We start from the raw sequence: 21,945 nt of genomic DNA on the forward strand, positions 1-21,945 counted from the left end.
CCAGGGTATCTGGGCTAAGCTCAAGAACTTGTTTCCAGCCAGGCCCTGCTCATAGAACACATTTCATCGTAGTGGTTGATGCCTTGTTCAAGGGCATTTTGTGTGTGTGTGTGTGTGTGTGTGTGTGTGTGTGTGTGTGTGTGTGTGTGTGTGTGTGTTCCCTATAGCTGTCGCGTGCGCTATACAGCACATGTTTTAAGAATGTTACCCTTCCCATCAGGGGCTATACCTCTGGGTCAGGAGGACTTAAGATAGGCTACAGTACAGGTGGTGCTCCGAGTAGGAGGACACGCCTCTCCAAAGGCCCATATATACCTGTCGTGATGCTTGCAAGTCTCTACAGGAGCAAACGGCAGACTGAGAGACTGACCCATAGAGATAGTTCATCTTCAGAGGCAGCAGCACCACCACCACCACCACCATGGGGAACTGTGTCGAGGGAGCCAAGAACTTCTTCTGCCGGGGGAAAAACACCAACGTGCGCGTCAGTTTGCCAGCGGTGGCCATGGTGTGGCAGCTTGCCATGATCATCCTGTTTGGAGTCTTCATCCGTTATGATGACGAGTCGGACACGGGGAAATGGATTGAGCACAAGAAACACTACAACATTACCAGCGATGCCGAAAACGACTTCTACTTCAGATATCCAAGTAAGTATATGGATTAGGAAGGGTCACTTGTAACTTTTAGCTGGATATTGTTTTGCGTTAATTTATTGGCTGTACATAGGCTACAATGTTTATTTTTTTTAACCAGGATAGTCCTACTGAGATTCTTTTTTATTTTTTTTAAATCTCAGTGGGACTAAAAACTATTTTTTTAAAGGAAACTTGACCAAGACAGACAGCAGCATAATTCAAACCCCAGTTACAGACAGAACACACAAAAGCATGCAAAGTTGTAGGAATTCACATTTCAAAATACATTTATTTTCATAGTTCATTTCATAAACGGGTAGTCCAACTTAAAAACATTGAAATTGGCATATTAAGGAATCTGCCTCTTATTCTTTTATTTATTTTTATTTAACAGCATTATCTAGATTAATTTAGTGAATTGAGTTATTCTGCACGCCATCTCACCTACAGTGATATTTTAAAGTGGAAATACATCATAAAAAAGACAATTCTTAGCTTGAAAACCAGACGATTCTGCCACAGAAAAAAAAAAATCCCTTGAATTACATTTTATTTCCAAATTACAGTTTGTAACTTGGAAATAAATCTTCTACACCAAAGTTCCAGACTAATAATATATATGCAGTAATATTAGTCTGGCTATGCCAGGCTAGAAAATACTTACTTAACCTATTGCCAGTGATATCAATTTTATTAATAATCATTCTATTACAACACTACACCAAAAGAGTCCATTTCATTTCATGTGCTGACATACAGTAGGTCATCTCTGGATCTTTTGATTATTAAGCTGATTTTCAGAATGCATGTGCTGCTTGTTTGAACAGTCAAACACAAATTATTTCATTGTATGCCTTCCTTGGCAGTTTCGTACTTATTCATTTCATTGACAAGTTAATGATGATCATAGAGAACATTCATTGTTACTGTACGTAGATTGTTATCTAATGAGCAGCTGAACTGTTGTTGACTTAAAAGGCAAATGAAACAATACTTTGTTTCAAAATCAAAAGTTGCCTTGGACTCGTTTCCACATAATGCCAAAAGCAATGCTTTACTGGTACAACTAAATTGAACATATCAGCAATACATTTTCTTATCTGCACCTCCCTGCTATGACACATGACAAGGATAATCTTACCTCAACTTGATATTATTACAACGCAGCTTAGCCTGTGACTTCAACTAAAGCCTAATTCATATATATATATATATGAATTGACCATAACACTCTTTGTTTGCAGGCTTCCAGGACGTCCATGTCATGATCTTCGTCGGCTTCGGCTTCCTCATGACCTTCCTGAAACGCTACAGCTTCGGCGCCGTGGGGTTCAACTTTCTGATTGCAGCTTTCGGTGTCCAGTGGGCTCTTCTCATGCAAGGCTGGTTTCATTCTCTCGACCACGAAACCGGAAAGATCTCCATCGGAGTCGAGAGGTAAAAGCTTTCCTAGAAATCAGAACAGCGATGCCATAAATCTGTCAAGATAAGTTTATCACTGTAACTTAAGCTCCTACATACAATAGGCTATATATCACTTCACAATATATCACTTCACAACGTACAATACTTATGTAACACTCACACGTCATTGCACTCCTGTCACTCTTGAGTACACATGTGTTCTTTTCCTTTGTTGTATACTCTTACCGGTTTGAATGACGGACATACTTTCTTCTTAAAAGATTACGATCTGCAGTGCAGGTTAAGTCTGCTCAATGCCTAACATCATATATCTTGTGCTGTCCCCACTCCACCCTCCTTCAGTCTCATCAATGCAGATTTCTGTGTGGCTGGCTGTCTGATAGCCTACGGCGCCTGCCTGGGAAAAGTCAGCCCGGTGCAGCTATTGGTTCTTACCCTGTTTGGTGTCACGCTGTTTGCTGTGGAAGAGTACATTATACTCAGCCTCCTACATGTGAGTCCCATGAAGTACACAATACAGAGGGATCATTCTATTGGCCAGTTTTTTGGGCGGGAACCCCTTTTGGTGTTTAAAGCATTATGTAATGCTTTAGCTATTGAAAAATAGCAGATCTACAAGCTCATAGCACGCCACCGAGTGGCGCGCTATGAGCTTGTAGGTCTGCTATTTTTGAAAAATCGTGAAAATGCGGCACAAATCTTTGAATATATATTCTTTCAGAAGACTTTTTTTTGTATTATTTCGACGTCATGTCTATTATCTCCTGAATCATTTATGTTATGTTTGATAATTGATAAATGTAAATATTGAGATTCTAAAAATAATTCTAATTATTTGCAGTGCAGAGATGCCGGTGGCTCCATGATCATTCACGCCTTCGGAGGGTATTACGGCCTGGCCATCTCCTGGGTCCTCTACCGACCGAACCTACACCAGAGCAGCGGCAAGAACGGTTCCGTCTACCACTCTGATGTGTTTGCCATGATCGGTGAGTTGGAAATGTCTCGACTATAATGCCTGCCAGTCCAGTGGTGTAAAGTAACTAAGTACTTTTACTTAAGTACTGTACTTTGAGGTATTTGTACTTTACTTGAGTATTTCCAATATATTTACTTCTACTACATCTCAGAGACAAAATTTGTGCTTTTACTTCACTACAATTATTTGAAAATTTGAGTTACTAGTTACTTTGGAGATTTTAATTTTGATTAGAAAACACACATAACCACTTCAATGCTATACATTTTGGCAAGTTGAAAATAGCCGATTGTAGAAAGGCTATTTTCAATAGATTTTGTACACATTCTGAACCTGTGAAATGGGACATTCTGCAATATGAGTACTTTTACTTTTAGTACATTTTGATTCCTCAAGTACATTTTCAATTCCGTACTTTTACTTGTAACAAAGTACTTCTAAATTGCAGTATTCGTACTTTTACTTGAGTAAAACAATTGAGTACTTTTTCCACCACTGTGCCAGTCGCACCAACAAACACAATCAGTCTTGTTTGTGGGTGGGCAGCCGGCAGGGAAGGGTGGTCTTTGTAGCTTCACTATGACTCCTGCAAGTTGGTCCGGCACCTGTTCAGCAGGGAGTGGAACTGGAATGATTAGGATTATAGAGTTTTCCTCCACAAATAGTACATCCTCCCAGTCAAGTAAAAATCACACCCGTGTGAACCGAGTGGTGCAAATCCCCCCCTCTCTGTCTCTCTCTGTCTCTCTCTCTCTCTCATTAGCAGGCAACATGCAGCACTATCTCTCTCTCTCCGTTTCTGGCACAACAGCGCCACTTTTGGTACTCATTGGTACTGGTCACACACATAGTCACACACAAACACAGACACGGAAATCACACCACTCAAAAATCACACCCGTGTGAAGTAAGTGGTGCAACTCTGTGTGGGGGTGGGGGGGGGGGGAGTTCCAGACCCACAGGAACGCACCCAGGGTGCCGGCCCGATTCCGGCGAGCCGCCCCGCGTCCGAAACGGTTGAGAAATGACAGAGTTACCGTGTGGGGGTCCCTCTACTGTACCCTCCACTGTACTGTACTGTACTGTACTGTACTGTACTGTACTGTACTGTACTGTACTGTACTGTACTGTACTGTACTGTACTGTACTGTACTGTACTGGCACACCCGAAATCACCATATATACAGTTAATATGTGCGTGTGTTTGTGTGTGTGTTAGGTTGCGCACAGGTGGTGAAAAACAACCATGCTGTTTTCGTGCTCAGACGCACCCACCCACCCACACACACACACATAGTCACTTAAGGAAGTGGTTGCACCACTTAAAAAGAAACGGCTGGCAACTCCATGTGTACCAGAGCAGACAAGTATAGTTAGCACTAGCAGTGATAGGGATGACTAAGATTGCATATAAAATGAAAACCAAAAACACAAAAAAACAAACAGTTGATTAAAAAAAACGTAAGCTTCCCTTATATTCAACATGTTGTCAGTGTTTGATCTCTTTGTAATGCGTGTGTGTTAATCCATTTAGGCCTGACGTCGAAATAAATAAAAAGTCTTCTGAAAGAATATATATTCAAAGATTTGTGCTACATTTTCACGATTTTTCAAAAATAGCAGACCTACAAGCTCGTAGCGCGCCACTCGGTGGCGCGCTACGAGCTTGTAGATCTGCTATTTTTCAATAGCTAAAAATTGCTTAGTTAAAACACCAAAACTCCAGAATGGGTTAATACAATGATTGTGATGCATCCTATTATCCTGTTGAACCTCACAGGCACACTGTTCCTGTGGATGTTCTGGCCCAGTTTCAACGGTGCGATCACAGACCACGGTGACGGACAGCACAGGACAGCCATCAACACCTACCTGGCCCTGGCCTCCTGTGTTCTGACCACCGTGTGTGTCTCCAGCGCGTCCCAGAAGGGCGGCAAGCTTGATATGGTAACAGACAAACAACTAAAGAGCTACTCATATTTAACCACTTTCAACCTGGGCGTCCTTGCATTAAAAAAAATCACACTCGTGTGAACTGAGTGGTGCAACTCCCCTCTCCCCCTGCCCCCCCCCCCCCCCCCCGCCCTCTCTCTCTCTCTCTCTCTCTCTCTCTCTAGCAGGCAACAGTGCAGCACTATCTCTCTCTCTCTCTGTTTCTGGCACAACAGCGCCACTTTTGCCCCTACTGCTACTCATAGTCACATAGCCACACACAATCACATTAACACAGAGTTGCACCACTCAAAAACAATAATACAAAAAAGCTATAATAATAATAATAAAAATCCAAACATTTCTAAAACAAAAAACATTGAAAATAGCCAATCTGCTATTTCCACTATTTTTGAAAGTTGTTGAGAACGCAAAATAGGGCTTAAAATGACCATTTCACCCATTTTCAACCTTTCTTCATTTTGGCCCTCACTAATAAGGCTCATTCTTTTTGTACTGGGGGAGTTCAGAAACCTGCCTATACCAACCAGTGACATCATCACTGGGGAATACAAGCTAAAGAGAGACTCCAGGTTTTCTATTCCTGGACAGTTAGCATGTTATAGTAGAAGCCATTATTCTTGCATTAATAAAACCAAACATTCAAAGTCTTGTTTGATGATGTCACTGGTAGGCGGGTTTCTGAACTGTCCACTTTGCTTCTCTGACTGAGACACAGGCCCGAGTAGGGAAGGGGAAGTGGTCCTTTAACCCCTTTTGGTGTTTTAAACATTATGTTATAATTTAGCTATTGAAAAATAGCAGATCTACAAGCTCATAGCGCGCCACCGAGTGGCGCGCTACGAGCTTGTAGGTCTGCTATTTTTGAAAAATCGTTAAAATGTGCCTCAAATCTTTCAGAAAATTGTCATGATTTCGAAGATTTTTTTTTTAAATTTCGACGCCAGGTTTCAACCAGTGGTCCGGGGACCACCAGTGGTCAATGAGGAGGTTCCAGGTGGTCCCAAAATGGACCCTTATAGATCTTTAACTCTTGAGAGTCTAAAATGAACCCTTACAGGTTCATTTGGTTTCATTGTACGCTCTCAAAAGTTATTGTTAAACACATTTGCATTACTTAATGTACAAGCAGTCTACTCTATTAGATAATGTAGAATAATTGCAATTTTGATCAACGTTTGCCTGTTATCTCTCCTATGGTACCATTAACATCAATACACAGCATGAAATTGTTTAACAATTAATTCTATCCAACGATAAGAAAATATCCTACGTTTTGAGTCTGAGAGGCTAAATATCATCAAGTGGTCGTTCCGTGGCTCAAATGCCCAATAGATAATGGGCCTAGTCGGTATGAAAAGGGTTGAAAACCACGGCTTTAAACCATTTTGGGCGGGAACCCCTTTTGGTGTTTTAAAGCATTATGTTATAATTTAGCTATTGAAAAATAGCAGATCTACAAGCTCATAGCTTGTAGATCTGCTATTTTTGGAAAATCGTTAAAATGTGGCACAAATCATTGAATATATATTTCAAATGGTAAATGGTGCCTTTATCCAAGGCGCTTTACATAGATTGTGCATCAATTCACCCATTCACACACACATTCATACACCGATGGCAGCGGAAACCATGCAAGGTACCAACCAGCACATCGGGAGCAATTAGGGGTTCAGTGTCTTGCTCAAGGACACTTCGACACTAACTCTGAGCGAACATTTTTAAATATTTGCTTCTGGGGGGTCCCTGGAACTACATATTTTGAGATGGGGGTCCGTGGCCCAATAGAGATAATTCTGGGGGTCCTTGACATGAAAAAGGTTGAGCACCACTGACATAGAAACAGCTTTTTCAGAAAAATGTTAGGATTTAGAAGCCTTTTTTTTAATCGACCTCAGTCCAAAATGGGTTAAGTGATTAAAAGCTGATGTTTCATTCAATAAAATGATGATGAGCATGCAATGATCAATGATCATATATGAGATGTAATGTGCAGACTATCTGAGGCATGTATTTTTTGACCTGACTGACACGCGCTCCCTCTCTGTGACTGACAGGTACACATCCAGAACGCGACCCTGGCAGGGGGCGTGGCCATGGGAACATCCGCCGAGTTCATGATCACGCCGTACGGCGCGCTGATCGTGGGCTTCTGCTGTGGCATCATCTCCACCTTCGGCTACGTCGTCGTCTCTGTGAGCACGCAGCACGTTATTCATTCTGATTATGTGTCCATGTTTGAAACGGTGTTGTTTTTGGCAGCAAATTTCTATTTTAGTTAGTTTTAGTCACATTTTTGTCACCCGGAATGTTTTAGTGTTAGTCTAGTTTTAGTCGACTAAATGTCATAAGATTTTAGTCAACTAAATCTACAGTTGAATTAGTCGACTGAAATGTATTTTGGCGGGCCTCGATGCTGTCGTAATGACTGATTTTACACTTGCTGAAAATAGCAGATCTGCTATTTTCAGCATGCAACCAAGTGTAAAATGACTTACACTGGATCTCTTGTCCACTAGTCCTTTCCCAACGTTTTAGTCTAGTTTTTATTTGTTGACGAAATTTGGCAATATATTTAGTCTCAGTTTTAGTCATCATAGCTTAGTTTTCATTTAGTTTCCATTTAGTTTTCGTCAGTGAAAAAAGGTAGTCGACGAACATTTTTCATCATAGTTTTAGTCGACGAAAACAACACTGCTGTGCACGGTAAAAACCCCAAGTGTTAATTTCACCACCAAGAGAGTAGAAATGGACGGGCCTTCCATTTGTAATAATAAACCCTTTAAATGGAATTAAATGAACGCTGTGTCATTACAGTGTAGCAGAGCCAATTAAATTAATGCAATGAAGTGATTAATGCAGTGAAGAAGGAAAGGAATACTTATTTTGCATGTCACCCGTGCCTGGAGTATAGGAAGGTGTCCCCTTCTGTGCTGCTTAACCCATTCTGGGCGGGAACCCCTTTTGGTGTTTTAACTAAGCATTTTGTTATACTTTAGCTATTGAAAAATAGCAGACCTACAAGCTTGTAGCGCGCCACAATTGAAATTTTTTGAAAATGCGGCACAAATCTTTGAATATATATTCTTTCAAAGACTTTTTTTTATTTGGATGTCAGGTCTAAATGTTAAACAAACTATAGAAATACAATTTTGATTGCACAGGAAAAACCTGGTCATTCCTCTGTGACGGTTTTCTTTGTTCTTATGAGTAATGTCAAATCGTTCCGCTGTTATGTGCTCAACTTTCTCCATGTCATTTACAAAAGGCCTCGCATGACTATATGACGCACGACGTATACAGTAGGTATAACAAACGATCTCCTGTCACTTTGCTGCCTTCCAGCCAGCGATGGAGAAATACCTGAAGATCCAGGATACCTGTGGCGTCCACAACCTGCACGCCGTACCGGGGATGCTGGGAGGGTTTACCGGAGCCATCGTTGCTGCAGCAGCCACTGAGGAGGTCTACACGAGGCAGGGGTGAGTGGACGCACGCACGCACGCACGCACGCACGCACGCACGCACGCACGCACGCACGCACGCACGCACGCACGCACACATGCACGCACGCACGCACGCACGCACGCACGCACGCACACACACACACACACACACACACACACATTTGTATCCATTGCATTCCGAGTTTGAAGTCACATGTAGCACTCACGCATTCATGTGAACATGCACGCACGCACACGCAGTCACGCGCGCACACACACACACACACACACACACACTCACGCACGCGGATGCATCCATTGTATTCCGAGTTTGAAGTCGCTTGTAGCACTCACACATGCACGTGAACACGCACGCACGCACGCACTCACGCACGCACGCACGCACACAGGTGTGTCTCAAAGTGGAAACTGTTTTATCTTATAAACTATCAGAAATACACATCTCTCCATCAGTAAACCGAGTCAGGTGACCAGGCTTTGTCTCTCTTCCAGGAGACAACTGAATCAGAACACTTTATCTCCTCAGCAATGTTCATTCTTTAGTAAATGTCATCTCTTCATATAAGAAAACACTTTGAGAATTTAGGCCACATTTAAGTCATCAAGAACACGTTTTTAGGGATTTAAGTCACTGTTTAACCATCTACCAGCTCAGTGGCCTTGTGGTTAGAGTGTCTGCCCTGAGACTGGGAGGTCGGGGTTCAATCCCCGGCCAGGTCATACCAAAGACTCTAAAAATGGGACCCAGTGCCTCCCTGCTTGACACTCAGCATCAAGGGTTGGATTGGGGGTAAATCCCTGCGACATACTAGCGTCATGTCCAGGGGGTGTACTTGTACATCAAGCTGCCTCACACTACAGAAACAGGAGATAGGCTCCTGCCCTATGGCAAGGCTATTACTTACTTACTTAACCATCTACTAACAGAATAAATGTTAATGCAGTTATCATTATAAATAAATGGCCCTTTCGCTTTCTTGAAACGATCCAAATGGAATTCAGGTAGAAAATGACGTGTAATGGGATCTCGCAGGAAACATGACATTATGCCCCGTTCTCCACAGGCTGGTCAACACCTTTGACTTTTTCGGGGACTTTGCAGACAGAACCGTGCTGACGCAGGGTGGCTTCCAGGCTGCTGGGACATGTGTGGCAGTAGCATTTGGACTCGGTGGAGGATGTCTCGTTGGTAAGTTTGGAAACTTTGGACTGTATACTGTAATATATATATATATATATATATATATATATATATTAATATCTGAACCAATATAGGCCTACTATATTTCCTTGTCATGCCAAGTGGTCTGTATGTCTTGTGGATTGACAATAGGACACCCCAAAGAAGATGCATATATATTCATAGAGATCGAAGTTAGATAGAAGTTATTTAAAAAACAAACAAACAAACAAATAAATAAATAAATAAATAAATAAATAAATAAATAAATAAATAAATAAATAAATAAATAAATAAATAAATAAATAAATAAATAAATAAATAAATAAATAAATAAATAAATAAAATAAAGCACTAATGAGAACACATAGGTTTGCCATTGTGGAAGTATACAATTATATAGCCTACAATCGACTATTGTCTGCAGTCCATTGACTATTGAGTTTACTGACGTCACACAACACCAAGCTCAGTCGTTTAACAGTAGGCTACATTTCCTTTATCTGACACTGACTGTTGGTAAACCACAAATCACAAGTGGTTGATCAAATCATCTAACAAACCACAAGAGGTTGTGATTTTATTTAAACCGTGTCATTTTTTATCCGTGTCAGAAGCTTTTTTGGTTTTATTGACTAGCTATAGGTTTATAGACTAATGTTCCACACTATAGTGGTGACCAAGCAACAGGCTACAAATCATTTTCGATAGAAGCCTGCAGCCATCATGAAACCACTACAGAGACTCAGGTCAAAACAGATATAGGCTACTTTACACAATCTTCAAATATCACAGAGAATCTGTATTTCAGCCTCCTAAACATTTGGCCCGCAGCTAAGCTTGTCATTTCCATTCAGTGAAATACATTTCTGCTTATTTTGACTTCTACAAATCAAAGTTGAGCTGGCTTTAACTGCTTTTCAGCCCTCCAGTGGCACAGCGAAGCATCAACCTTAACATTTTTGTTTCATCACTTCCACTCCTCTTCTCTCGTCCCACAATGTCCTGCTCCATTATGTAACAGCTGGAAGAAAAACATAATTTCCCTGTGATATTTAAACCTGTCCGTTTTCATATAATCAGTGCACTTGAGCAATACTTCATCTGCAACTCTGCAGCAATAGATACCCATGTACCTGTCTAGATACTTCCTTAATGTTAACAACTCTGCAGCAATAGATACCCATGTACCTGTCTAGATACTTCCTTAATGTTAACGAAGTCCACACCCACAACACCAGAGGGAGTGCAACGAACCATGTACAACCCAGATTCGGCACAAACAAGGGACTAAATTATTTTCGCTCCTATGCCACCAAAATGTGGAACGCCCTACCAACAGTCATTAAGACATGCAAATCCCTTGACTCCTTCAAAACCGCTCTCAAAGGGCACCTACGGACGGCTGCAATTCGAAACTGGCCCCCGTAAAAATCTGAATCCCCCCCCCCCTTTTTTTCCCCCTCACTGTATATGTCTCTTTTCCCTTTTTACCTCTATGATGAATTCCTTTTCTGTTCTTTGACTATATAGAAGTGTCTATTTGTACGTCTCTAAATGTTTTGATGAATTGAACATGGTGGACCCTCTTGTAAACAAGTGTAATGCTTAATTGGGTCGTCCACACACAGTTAACAGTCTTTGTATTGAGTTTGTGCTTGAAATGTACTGTAATTCTGCAAACTGTTAATAAATATTTCAATCAATCAATCAATAGAGCTGTCCAGGTTCTGTCACTGCTAGGCTAGTCTACTATGAACACAGCATGAACCTACAACATGATCTATGCAGTTTTTTTCCACATACTTAAAAAAAAAAACCAAAACAGCTGACATCCATTGTTCTGTCTTCACAGGCTTGATCCTGAGGTTCCCCTGCTGGGGAGACCCTGCTGATGAAAACTGCTTTGATGACGAGGTTTACTGGGAGGTCAGTGCTATTCAGTATCACACCACTAGATGGCAGTATTGTCATTTCATTGAAGAGATAGCACCCTGAGACGCAGCATCTCATTTTCAAGGGGGAACCCATGACACATGAACCAGATACATAAAACACACAACACACAGATAGAGATAAGATACAGATACATACATATATACATACTGTATACATGCACAGCTTGCTCAGCTCAACCGCTCCCACCCACAGGTGTTGGTTTTTGGCAGCAAATTCTAGTTTTAGTCATAGTTTCTTGGAATAGTTTTCATTTAGTTTTAGTCACATTTTAGTCACCTGGAATGTTTTAGCGTTAGTCGACTAAATATCATACGATTTTAGTCGACTCAATCTACGGTTGATTTAGTCGTCTAAAATGTATTTTGGCAGGCCTTCATGCCGTCGTAATGACTGTTTTTACACTGATCTACAAGCTCACGACGCTCACAACGCGTCGCGCTGCTTGTAGGTCAGCTATTTTCAGCATGCAACTAATTGTAAAATGACTTATAGTGGATCTATTGTCCACTAGTCCTTTCATAACATTTTACTCTAGTTTTTATTTGTTGCTGAAATTAGTCTTAGTTTTAGTCATCGTAGCCTAGTTTTCATTTAGTTTCCATTTAGTTTTCATCAGTGAAAAAAGGCAGTCGACGAACATTTTTCGTCTTAGTGTTTTAGTCGACGAAAACAACACTGCCACTCACCCCACCAACCGCCGCATCATCATCTGTTAAAGGACCACTTCACCACTTTTCAACATCTCTTCATATAATTGGTCCTCACTAATGTTCATGATAAAACACCACCATTTTTGTCCTACTCAGTCTGTGTCTTATAGGAGGGCTTTGGGCAGTTCGGACACCCGTCCACCAGTGACATCATCATTAGGCAGATTTCTTTTTAAACAACATTTGTTTTAAAATATATTTAGATTTGTATTATCGTGAGAACGATGGCTTCAACTTTTGCATTGCAACTTTTCAGGAAAAGAAAGCCTGCCGTTTCTATTAGCTTGGATTCACCATCGATGATGTCACTGGTGGACGGGTTTCTGAACTGCCCACACAGCTTTCCTATGAGACACAGACTGAGTAGGAAAAAATGGTGGTATTTTATCATGAACATTAGTTAGGACCAATTATAGGAAGAGAAGTTGAAAAGTGGTGAAGTGGTCCTTTAAGCATAACAGAAGAAAGAAGGGCACAGTGCAAATACACCAGTGTATGTGTCACTGCTGGTACATGTCAGTTTAGAAGCATAAGATGTGGAATCAAGATGTGGATGTAGGGAAGTCCTGAAGCGACTGAAGGATGAAATAGATCTAAGAGATGAAAGGGATTTAACTGAAAATCTACAATGTTTCTTGTCAATGTTCTGATCAAAATGTTACTTCTCCTCAGGTCCCTGAAGAGGAGGAGGACTCTATCCCCCCTATTCTGGAATACAACAACCATATGCATAACAAGCATGCAGAAATGTAAGTCCTATACTCTCCCCAGTATAGAAACATCAACTACCACTCTTTTATATGGATGATAAGAATCCATATGTTATCCCATTTTGGGCGGGAACGCCTTTTGGTGTTAGCATTATGTTATGCTTTAGCCATTGAAAAATAGCAGATCTACAAGCTCATAGCGCGCCACCGAGTGGCGCGCTATGAACTTGTAGGTCTGCTATTTTTGAAAAATCGAAGAACCACTGACATAGAAACATAGCTTTTTCAGAAAACTGTCAGGATGTAGATTTTTTAGAATCTGATCTCATGTCAAAATGGGTTAATACATGGTCATCTTTTTCCATTGAAGTCTAATTCTAAATACTTGTTCTCTGCTACAGGTCTGAGTCCAATTTCTCTGTGGATCAAAGCTAGGCTATAGAGCATCCCAGAAACAGCCCTGAAGAATGAATGAAGGACCCTCTCTGATAAAGAAGACAATTCGTAGGAGTACAGTTTGATTTTCCTGTGAAGTTGTATACAAATCATGTATACTTTAAACTATTCAGTTATTAGAAGCCTATATGACAGTGGTGAGTCAGCGCAAAATAGGTGGCTACATTGTCATTTTCAATAATAGAAAAAAAAAAAGCTTTATGACTACGTGTAGAATTATATGAATTCCCACCAAGGTAAGATATATGATATCAGATCCACATTACACATAGAATGGTACTGTCCTTATTGTACATTGATGGTACGTCTTAACAAGATCTGTGGAGAGGCAGGGAATGCAGACTAATTGGGAATGAGTAACTATGTGGAATGAGTAACTATGTTGTATGTATTATCTTAACCTAAAATGCTTCACAATTTAAATATTTGCCTTAAGAAGTGTATATTTGTGAGATTAGAATTCAATGACACTGTAATGTACTTGTGACTTAGTCACCATGGATGTTGTAATATATTTGAAATATATATATAGACTATATATATTTATGTAAGTGTTTGTGGACACGTCTATTGGAATTTAACTCGTATCGCAACAAAGTATCTTTTTGAGATTTTGAGGTCGTATTTTCCAATCGATTTCTTCGCATAATTTATACGGGAATTATAGTATTTAAACAAAGAGTTAATGGTATTGAAGATCTTAAATAACTCTGTGTGCAGTATCTCTTCTGTCTTATTAACAAAGTTGTGTTGCCATGATTATGACATGTTTTATGTACTGTTTGAATGTGTGAACATCTGTTTGTCTAAATGAAATGTAGCAAACAGAAGGATGGATGAATGAATGAATGAATGAATATGTTCTGTATCTTCTTATTGTTCTTTGTTTTGGACTATGAAGAAGCTTTGTAAATACGATGATAGTATGTGTCTTGAAATATCACTGTGACTTTAAATAAAGGTGCTTTCAAACTGTATGAGTTGAGGTTGCACAAGTACGTTTTTTTTTTTACAGTACCACCACACATTTAACTGACATACAGACCTAGCTATACGATTCTGGTAGGCTAGATCAGGGGTTCTCAACCCGTGGGTCACGACCCCTCGGGGGGTCGCCAAATTATTTTTGGGGGTCCCCAAATAATAATAATAATTATTATTATTTTGTAATGCAACTGAATGGCTGGCAAATGGAAATGAAGAGTTTACATATAGTACACATAGTACATACATACACCTTCCCTAATGATTATTGTATAGCGGTCAATTTATATTGGGGGTCGGGAGGGGGCGGGGCGGGGGTCCCGAGACATTGCCAAAGCATTTCCGGGGGTCCCCGGCCAAAAACGTTGAGAACCCCTGGGCTAGATGAGCATATGTGTGGGTGTGGGTCTCTAAAAGAGAGGGGCTGAACTAGTCTGGGTCTCTGCAGGGTCCATGTGGTCAACGGTCATCAGACTTGATGCCCTCGGCGCAAACCTCCCCACTCCTTCCATTCTGATGGTAATGAAGGCCAGACGGGGTCATTTCCTTGACCAAACACTGTGACACTGATGAACTCCAAACGCAATGTGTGTGTGGACATCGGCTTTATGCTGGCATGATAGATTTGCGGGTGGCTGGAGTTTTATTGAGTGAAGGGAAGAGTCCTCTACAATGACTGGAAAGGGTTAAATGAGTTAACCAGGAGGTTAACAACACCAGGGTCAAATACTTCAGGAAAATCCTGTGATTAATTTAGACCTGAGATCAGATTCGAAAAATATTATCTAATATATTGTCGTTCTTCGATTTTTCAAAAATAGCAGACCTACAAGCTCGGTGGCGCGCTATGAGCTTGTAGATTGCTATTTTTCAATAGCTAAAGCGTAACATAATGCTCAAACACCAAGAGGGGTTCCCGCCCAGAATGGATTAAGACGAGAGTTGCAGTGAAATAAAAAAATCACACTTGTGTGAAGTGTGGGGCACTCTTATCATCATACGTCATCGTCATCACACATCGTCATACATCACATTCCGTGCTCAGCGAATCAAGTCATTTCCGTGGTACAAACGCACAAAGCTGGGCACAGAAGGGGCCAGCGCCCCTCAACAATAAAAGTGCACTGCCCCTTCCTTGTAGTTTCTGTAACAATAGTTTTTTTTACGGGGTGGCATTGTTAGTGCCACGCCCTGCGGCCCAACCCCCAACCTGGAGGGCCATTGAGGACAAGAAATTAAATCTCCAATAATTAACTGTATAAACAAACGGAGCCAGAGCATTACCAAGGATATTACACACCGACGCCTGAGATGGCTAGGACATGTGCTGATGTACTATAGCTGACCCAACACTGCAAAATCATAGCTAATAGAGGGTATGCGCATGCTTAAAGTGAATGGTACATCGAGTGGCAAAGCAACATGCAAAGTGAGTTTAACAATGTTTAACGTTGTTTAATGCAATCAGATAGGACTTTTCTGTTTGGATGTATGGGCTGTCAAGGCCAGAAAGCTCAGTAGGCGTTCTTGCATAACTTCCAGGTTTGATGATGATGTCACGCGCATACCCTCTATATGCCTATTGATTAACTTTAATAGACTTATTGCTTACTCCACTATACGTGCAGGTATTCAAGCCTCAATTCTTACTGGAAAAAAAACATCAAATACATAATTAAAACCAGTGTTGGGCAAGTTAAGCTACATGTAGCTGACCCAACACTGCAGATGTTTGTTTGTACCAAGATCAAATAAATATGTTCATTCTAGCGATTAGCAGCATGAAAACTGGATAACATGCATGACGTGAAAGTTTATTAGCTTCACTTTCTGGAATAACAACATATTCAAATTATCTCAATTAACTGCAAAGATCTGTGCAATTCCAGTGTGCCTTTCTTGCACTATGCACCACAATCACTTGACCAGTTTAATGCAGTTTAACCCCTACTGCCAGCCGTATCAATGTAAAAAAATCACACCCGTGTGAACTGAGTGGTGTAAGGTCTTATATAGACTGAACAGCTGTGGTCTGAAGTAATGTCTGACGTAATGAAATCACACCCGTGTGAACTGAGTGGTGTAAGGTCTTATATAGACTGAACAGCTGTGGTCTGAAGTAATGTCTGACGTAATGAAATCACACCCGTGTGAACTGGGTGACCATAGCAACCATGCTCATTTTTTGGTACGAACAGACACGTAAACTAATGAAATCACACCCGTATGAACTGGGTGACCATAGCAACCATGCTCATTTTTTTGGTACGAACAGACACGTAAACTAACAAAGCCAGTTGTAGGAGTGGTTTACACCACTCAAAAAATAAAAATGGCCACTTTTTTTCTTTTTTCAGAATACTCTAGAATCTAGATTTTACTGTGCTGACAGGCAGGGCAGGGAGTGCTGCTAATCCTACTCTTTATCTCCCCTGAAAAGACCTGACGTTAAAAGGAGAGTGGACACAGCTCCTCGTGAATCATATGACCCCTGGGAGTGTGTTTGTGAAACCACTTGGGCCACTATTGTCCCCCTGGGACTGGCCTCGTCTGAAAAGCTGCCCCAATGCCTGTAATCAGATTAAAGGTTGGAGGGACAAGGAGGAGGGATTTTCTCGGAATGGGGGACGAGATTGTGGAAGTTCTCTAATCACTACCTGCTATTGAAGTGCAGAAGAGAGGCTAAATAACGCAGCGGGGGACCAAAGCCACAGGGACAAATTGGCCTATTGTCGAGCGGGGTGCGCGCCGGGGTGGGTTGGACGGGGGAATATAATCAGTGAGGTTAGAGTGCAGTAGAATTTGTGGAATGGGGAAAGGAGGAGAACCGACAAACTCCTAAAAAGGTGGTGGCCCTCTCCCCCTCCTGCCTTGGCAATTATATCATCACCTTTCTGAGCTGTTTGGAACAGGTTGCCGAATCCATCTGGGCTGATCAATGTGACTGAGGTCGATAAAAAAGGCTTCTAAATCCTAATATTTTTCTGAAAAACCTATGTTTCTATGACAGTGGTGCTCAACCTTTTCCATGTCAAGGACCCCCAGAATTATCTCTATTGGGCAACCAACCCCCATCTCAAAATATGTAGTTCCAGGGACCCCCCAGAAGCAAATACTTTAGTTAAAAATGTTCGCTCTGAAATATATATTCAATGATTTGCGACACATTTTAACGATGTTTCAAAATTAGCAGACCTACAAGCTCGTAGCGCGCCACTCGGTGGCGCGCTATGAGCTTGTAGATCTGCTATTTTTCAATAGCTAAAGCATATCATAATGCTCAAACACCAAGAGGGGTTCCCGCCCAAAATGGATTAAGACGAGAGTTGCAGGGAAAAAAAAAAAATCACAGCGTCCACCATCTTCTCACCAGCCACGTGAAAGACCTGATCTGAAGCTTTTCTGGTCCAAAACAGACGTATGGTATGTTAACAACATGCCCCATCATCAGAAAGCACCCTCCCTGTCCAGGGGCCCCTGCTATACCAGTGCTTTGCAAAGACCACTTCACAATCAGGTTTTGTTCTCCTTGAAACATATAGAGGATGTAGATGTGCATTGTTCATGGTGAGGGGTGATCTCATTTTGTAAAAAAATAAATAAAAAAAATGAAATATGGAAAAAGACAAGGGGCTATATCTTGCGCCACCCCTTTTATAATAGTTCAAATAGCCGATCTACGAGCTCACAATGTCTCGATGTAGATCGGCTAGTTGAACTATTTTAAAATGTTTTTCAAAATAGTAAAAAAATTGCAAATACGCTTAGGGATGAGGGATAAGGGTGGCACAAGATGGAGCCCCAGGTCTCTGCTGCCTTTATGAAAGATTGGGAATTGAAAGAAAGAAAAACAAACAAAGGGAAATGAATGTCAGAGTGAAAGCAGGAGAGTGAAAGGGTGGCTAGAGAGGACCATGTTAGAGATCACCATCTAACCAGCATGGCTAACAATCTTGTGGAGCTAGTCTAGAGCTTGTAGTGTAATATCACACATAGGGATGTCCTGCTGATTAGCTGCATTTCCCATATCCTTATGTCATGCCAGTCATGGTCACTCTCATCAAATGTTCATTTGACAGAACACTAGGCATTATCAGAGGCCAATCAACGCTTTTTATCCACTTGACAAGAGTCCATTTGTTGAGGTCAGAGGGGTAAGTCTCAGGGGGGGGTGTGACCCCTGTGCTAACATGGGGAAAGAGTACCAGGAAAAAAAATCCCCATTCATAGCAAGGGGAGCTTTGATAGGAGCACAAAGGCCAACGGGATCCTTGCCAGTGTGAAATAGGTAGAGATCAGAGCAGCTTTAGAACCTGTGAGAATGATCACAGCTGAATGGCTTAGCTAATTAAGGTGCTCCAACTGCATCTGGCCTCCAATTAGAGCAAGCTAATGAATAAATAAATAAATAACCATTGAAAACTAACATATATAATTGCTTGATTAAACTGAAGCTATAGGACCTATCATAGCAAGGCCTGTATATTTGCTTCTTATGGTCAGAATTCATGCGTACGAATTTAAGATGTGATGACAAAATAGCAAAACTTCCTATCGTATGTTCATTCCGTGGTATCATTGGCACAATTCAAAAATATGGAAACATGAATTCCAAACATGATGTGCAGTCACCTACCCGAGAGCATATGACAATATCTTACACTACTCAACATGTTATTCTTCAGTTCAGGAAGATAACACAAATCACAGATAATCACAGATAACACAAATCACAAATACACTGATAATCCTGACATTTAGGGGTACAATAGAGAGTATGCACATGCATGATTTTCCCATCAGGACACGCCCCCCCCCCATCTAGACTGAGTGGCAAAACATTGAGCAGCATGGAGTGTTGGAGTTTGGAAGCGCTTGTTGGAAATCACTCAACCGTCCTGCGTAGTGCGTACCACCTGTTTCTAAATGTCACATAATGCAGGAAACAGCTAAATGTTGTGTTATTGAAAACAAGCACTTCCAAATTCTGACAAATTCTGAAATTCTGAAAAATAATCAAATGCAGGGCATTTCTTGACAGAAAGTAGCTCATAATGTTTCTACAGTAATCACATCCTCAATTTTGCAGATGACACTACTGTGGTGGGGCTCATTAGTAAAAACGATGAGTCTGACTACAGGAAGGAGGTGGAACTACTAACAACGTGGTGCAGTTCACAGTTCACACAACCTTTTTCTGAATGTGGACAAAACAAAGGAGATGGTGGTCGATTTTAGGAGGAGAGCCAGCAGCTGCCATCATACATCACTGACCATCGATGGTGCCCCTGTGGAAAGGGTCAATATAGCATCAAGTTCCTGGGGGTGCATTTGGCAGACCAACTGACCTCCACCATCAACACCACAGCCATCATCAAGAAAGCTCAGCAGAGAGGCGGGCCTCCCCACTCCCCTCCTCACCACCTTCTAGTCAACATTTTGACTCAAGCACCATTGAGTCGATCCTGACCTACAGCTTCACCTCTTGGTTCGGCAGCCTCAAGGCACAGGAACAAAACCAGCTGAATCGGGTGGTGAAGACAGCTGGGAGCAGTGTTGTTTTTGTCGACTAAAACTAAGACGAAATTTTTTCGTCGACTACCTTTTTTTACTGACGAAAACTAAATGGAAACTAAATGAAAACTAAGCTATGACGACTAAAACTAAGACTAAATGTATTGACAATTTCGTCAACAGCTAAAAAATAGACGTTAGGAAGCGACTAGTGGACATGCATGGTTGCATGCTGACAATAGCAGATCAGAGCTCACAACGTGTCGCGCTGCGACGCGTTGTGAGCTTGTAGATCAGCTATTTTCAGCGAGTGTAAAATCAGTCATTACGACAACATCAAGGCCCGCCAAAATTAATTTTAGTCGACTAAAATCTTATGACATTTAGTCGACTAAAACTAGACTAACACTAAAACATTCCAGTTGACTAAAATGTGACTAAAACTAAATGAAAACTATTCAAGAGACTATGACTAAAACTAAAATTAAAATGTTCTGCCAAATAAACACTGGCTGGGAGGATCCTTGGTGCCTCTGTTCCCCCCTTGTTGGTGCTCTATAAAGAGCACTGTGCCAGAAGAGCCACCAGCATCGTTAGGGACCCCCATCATCCCTCCCACGGCCTGTTTGTGCTCCTACCCTCTGGGAAAAGGTACATAAGTATTAGGGCAAGGACAACTAGGAGGAAAAACAGTTTTTTTCCCCCAAGCGCAGTGAGGCAAACTGAATGAAACGTAGGACTGAACTGGACAAAAATTTCACTTTGGAATGCACAACAGCACTTTGTAAAACTGTGCTGGTAACGTTTTTTTAAGGATTGCACCATACTAGTCCTACATACTTACACCTAGAAACCCCATTCAAAACTATGTACGTTCATCTTATGGTGGACGGATGTTTGCCTGAAAAGGAATCTTTGAAATGTTTCATAGTTTTAGAAATATATTGCTTTAAATTTGAGAAATGTATAATGGCAGATATTGGCACGTCAAAAAATCACTTTCACCTAGAAACTCCATTCACATGTTTTATAATTCAGCTTACTGTGGAGACACATGCTGGAACTTTTTACTTTGAAATGTTTTGTAGTTTCTGAGTTATTTAACTTAAACGCCCAATGCATTCTCAATGGCAATAGCACAAACTTTGGCATGCTACTAGTCCTACATACTTACACCTAGAAACCCCATTCAAACCTATTTAGGTTCATCTTACGGTGGACATGTTTGCCTGAAAAGGAATCTTTGAAATGTTTCATCGTTTTAGAAATATAGTGCTTTCAAATTTGAGACATTTACAATGGGGCTCAATGGCAGATATTGGCACGTCAAAAAAGCACTTTCACCTAGAAACTCCATTCACACTTTTTAAAATTCAGCTTACTGTGGAGACACATGCTGGAACTTTTTACTTTGAAATGTTTTGTAGTTTCTGAGTTATTTAACTTAAACGCCCAATGCATTCTCAATGGCAATAGCACAAACTTTGGCATGCTACTAGTCCTACATACTTCCACCTAGAAACCCCATTCAAACCTATTTAGGTTCATCTTATGGTGGACATGTTTGCCTGAAAAGGAATCCTTGAAATGTTTCATAGTTTTAGAAATATAGTGCTTTCAAATTTGAGAAATGTACAATGGGGCTCAATGGCAGATATTGGCACGTCAAAAAATCACTTTCACCTAGAAACTCCATTCACATGTTTTATAATTCAGCTTACTGTGGAGACACATGCTGGAACTTTTTACTTTGAAATGTTTTGTAGTTTCTGAGTTATTTAACTTAAACGCCCAATGCATTCTCAATGGCAATAGCACAAACTTTGGCATGCTACTAGTCCTACATACTTACACCTAGAAACCCCATTCAAACCTATTTAGGTTCATCTTACGGTGGACATGTTTGCCTGAAAAGGAATCTTTGAAATGTTTCATCGTTTTAGAAATATAGTGCTTTCAAATTTGAGACA

The 21,945-nt window shown here is 41.0% G+C and overlaps 1 protein-coding gene across 1 annotated transcript; it reads left to right on the forward strand.

Annotated features, from left to right (window-relative positions):
- The first annotated feature begins 359 nt into the window (after nucleotides 1-359).
- Nucleotides 360-14,454, forward strand: rhcga (Rh family, C glycoprotein a). The gene is made up of 11 exons (XM_079496769.1): nucleotides 360-650; nucleotides 1,883-2,075; nucleotides 2,406-2,556; nucleotides 2,905-3,052; nucleotides 4,823-4,989; nucleotides 7,053-7,190; nucleotides 8,341-8,477; nucleotides 9,527-9,651; nucleotides 11,498-11,571; nucleotides 12,984-13,060; nucleotides 13,423-14,454. Exons 1-11 carry the CDS (start codon nucleotides 422-424, stop codon nucleotides 13,454-13,456), a joined length of 1,473 nt encoding a protein of 490 aa, XP_079352895.1. The 5' UTR covers nucleotides 360-421; the 3' UTR covers nucleotides 13,457-14,454.
- Nucleotides 14,455-21,945: the final 7,491 nt, after the last annotated feature.

The sequence above is a fragment of the Electrona antarctica genome (assembly GCF_951216825.1).
Source record: "Electrona antarctica genome assembly, chromosome: 3".
In the NCBI taxonomy this organism is placed as follows: domain Eukaryota; kingdom Metazoa; phylum Chordata; class Actinopteri; order Myctophiformes; family Myctophidae; genus Electrona; species Electrona antarctica.

Bases quoted from the DNA above. Each gene is read 5' to 3' on its own strand.
- rhcga (XM_079496769.1), top strand. From the start codon at position 422: ATGGGGAACTGTGTCGAGGGAGCCAAGAACTTCTTCTGCCGGGGGAAA. The intron at 2,557-2,904 runs GTGAGTCCCATG...AATTATTTGCAG, and splicing joins TTATACTCAGCCTCCTACAT to TGCAGAGATGCCGGTGGCTC. The intron at 11,572-12,983 runs GTCAGTGCTATT...ACTTCTCCTCAG, and splicing joins ATGACGAGGTTTACTGGGAG to GTCCCTGAAGAGGAGGAGGA.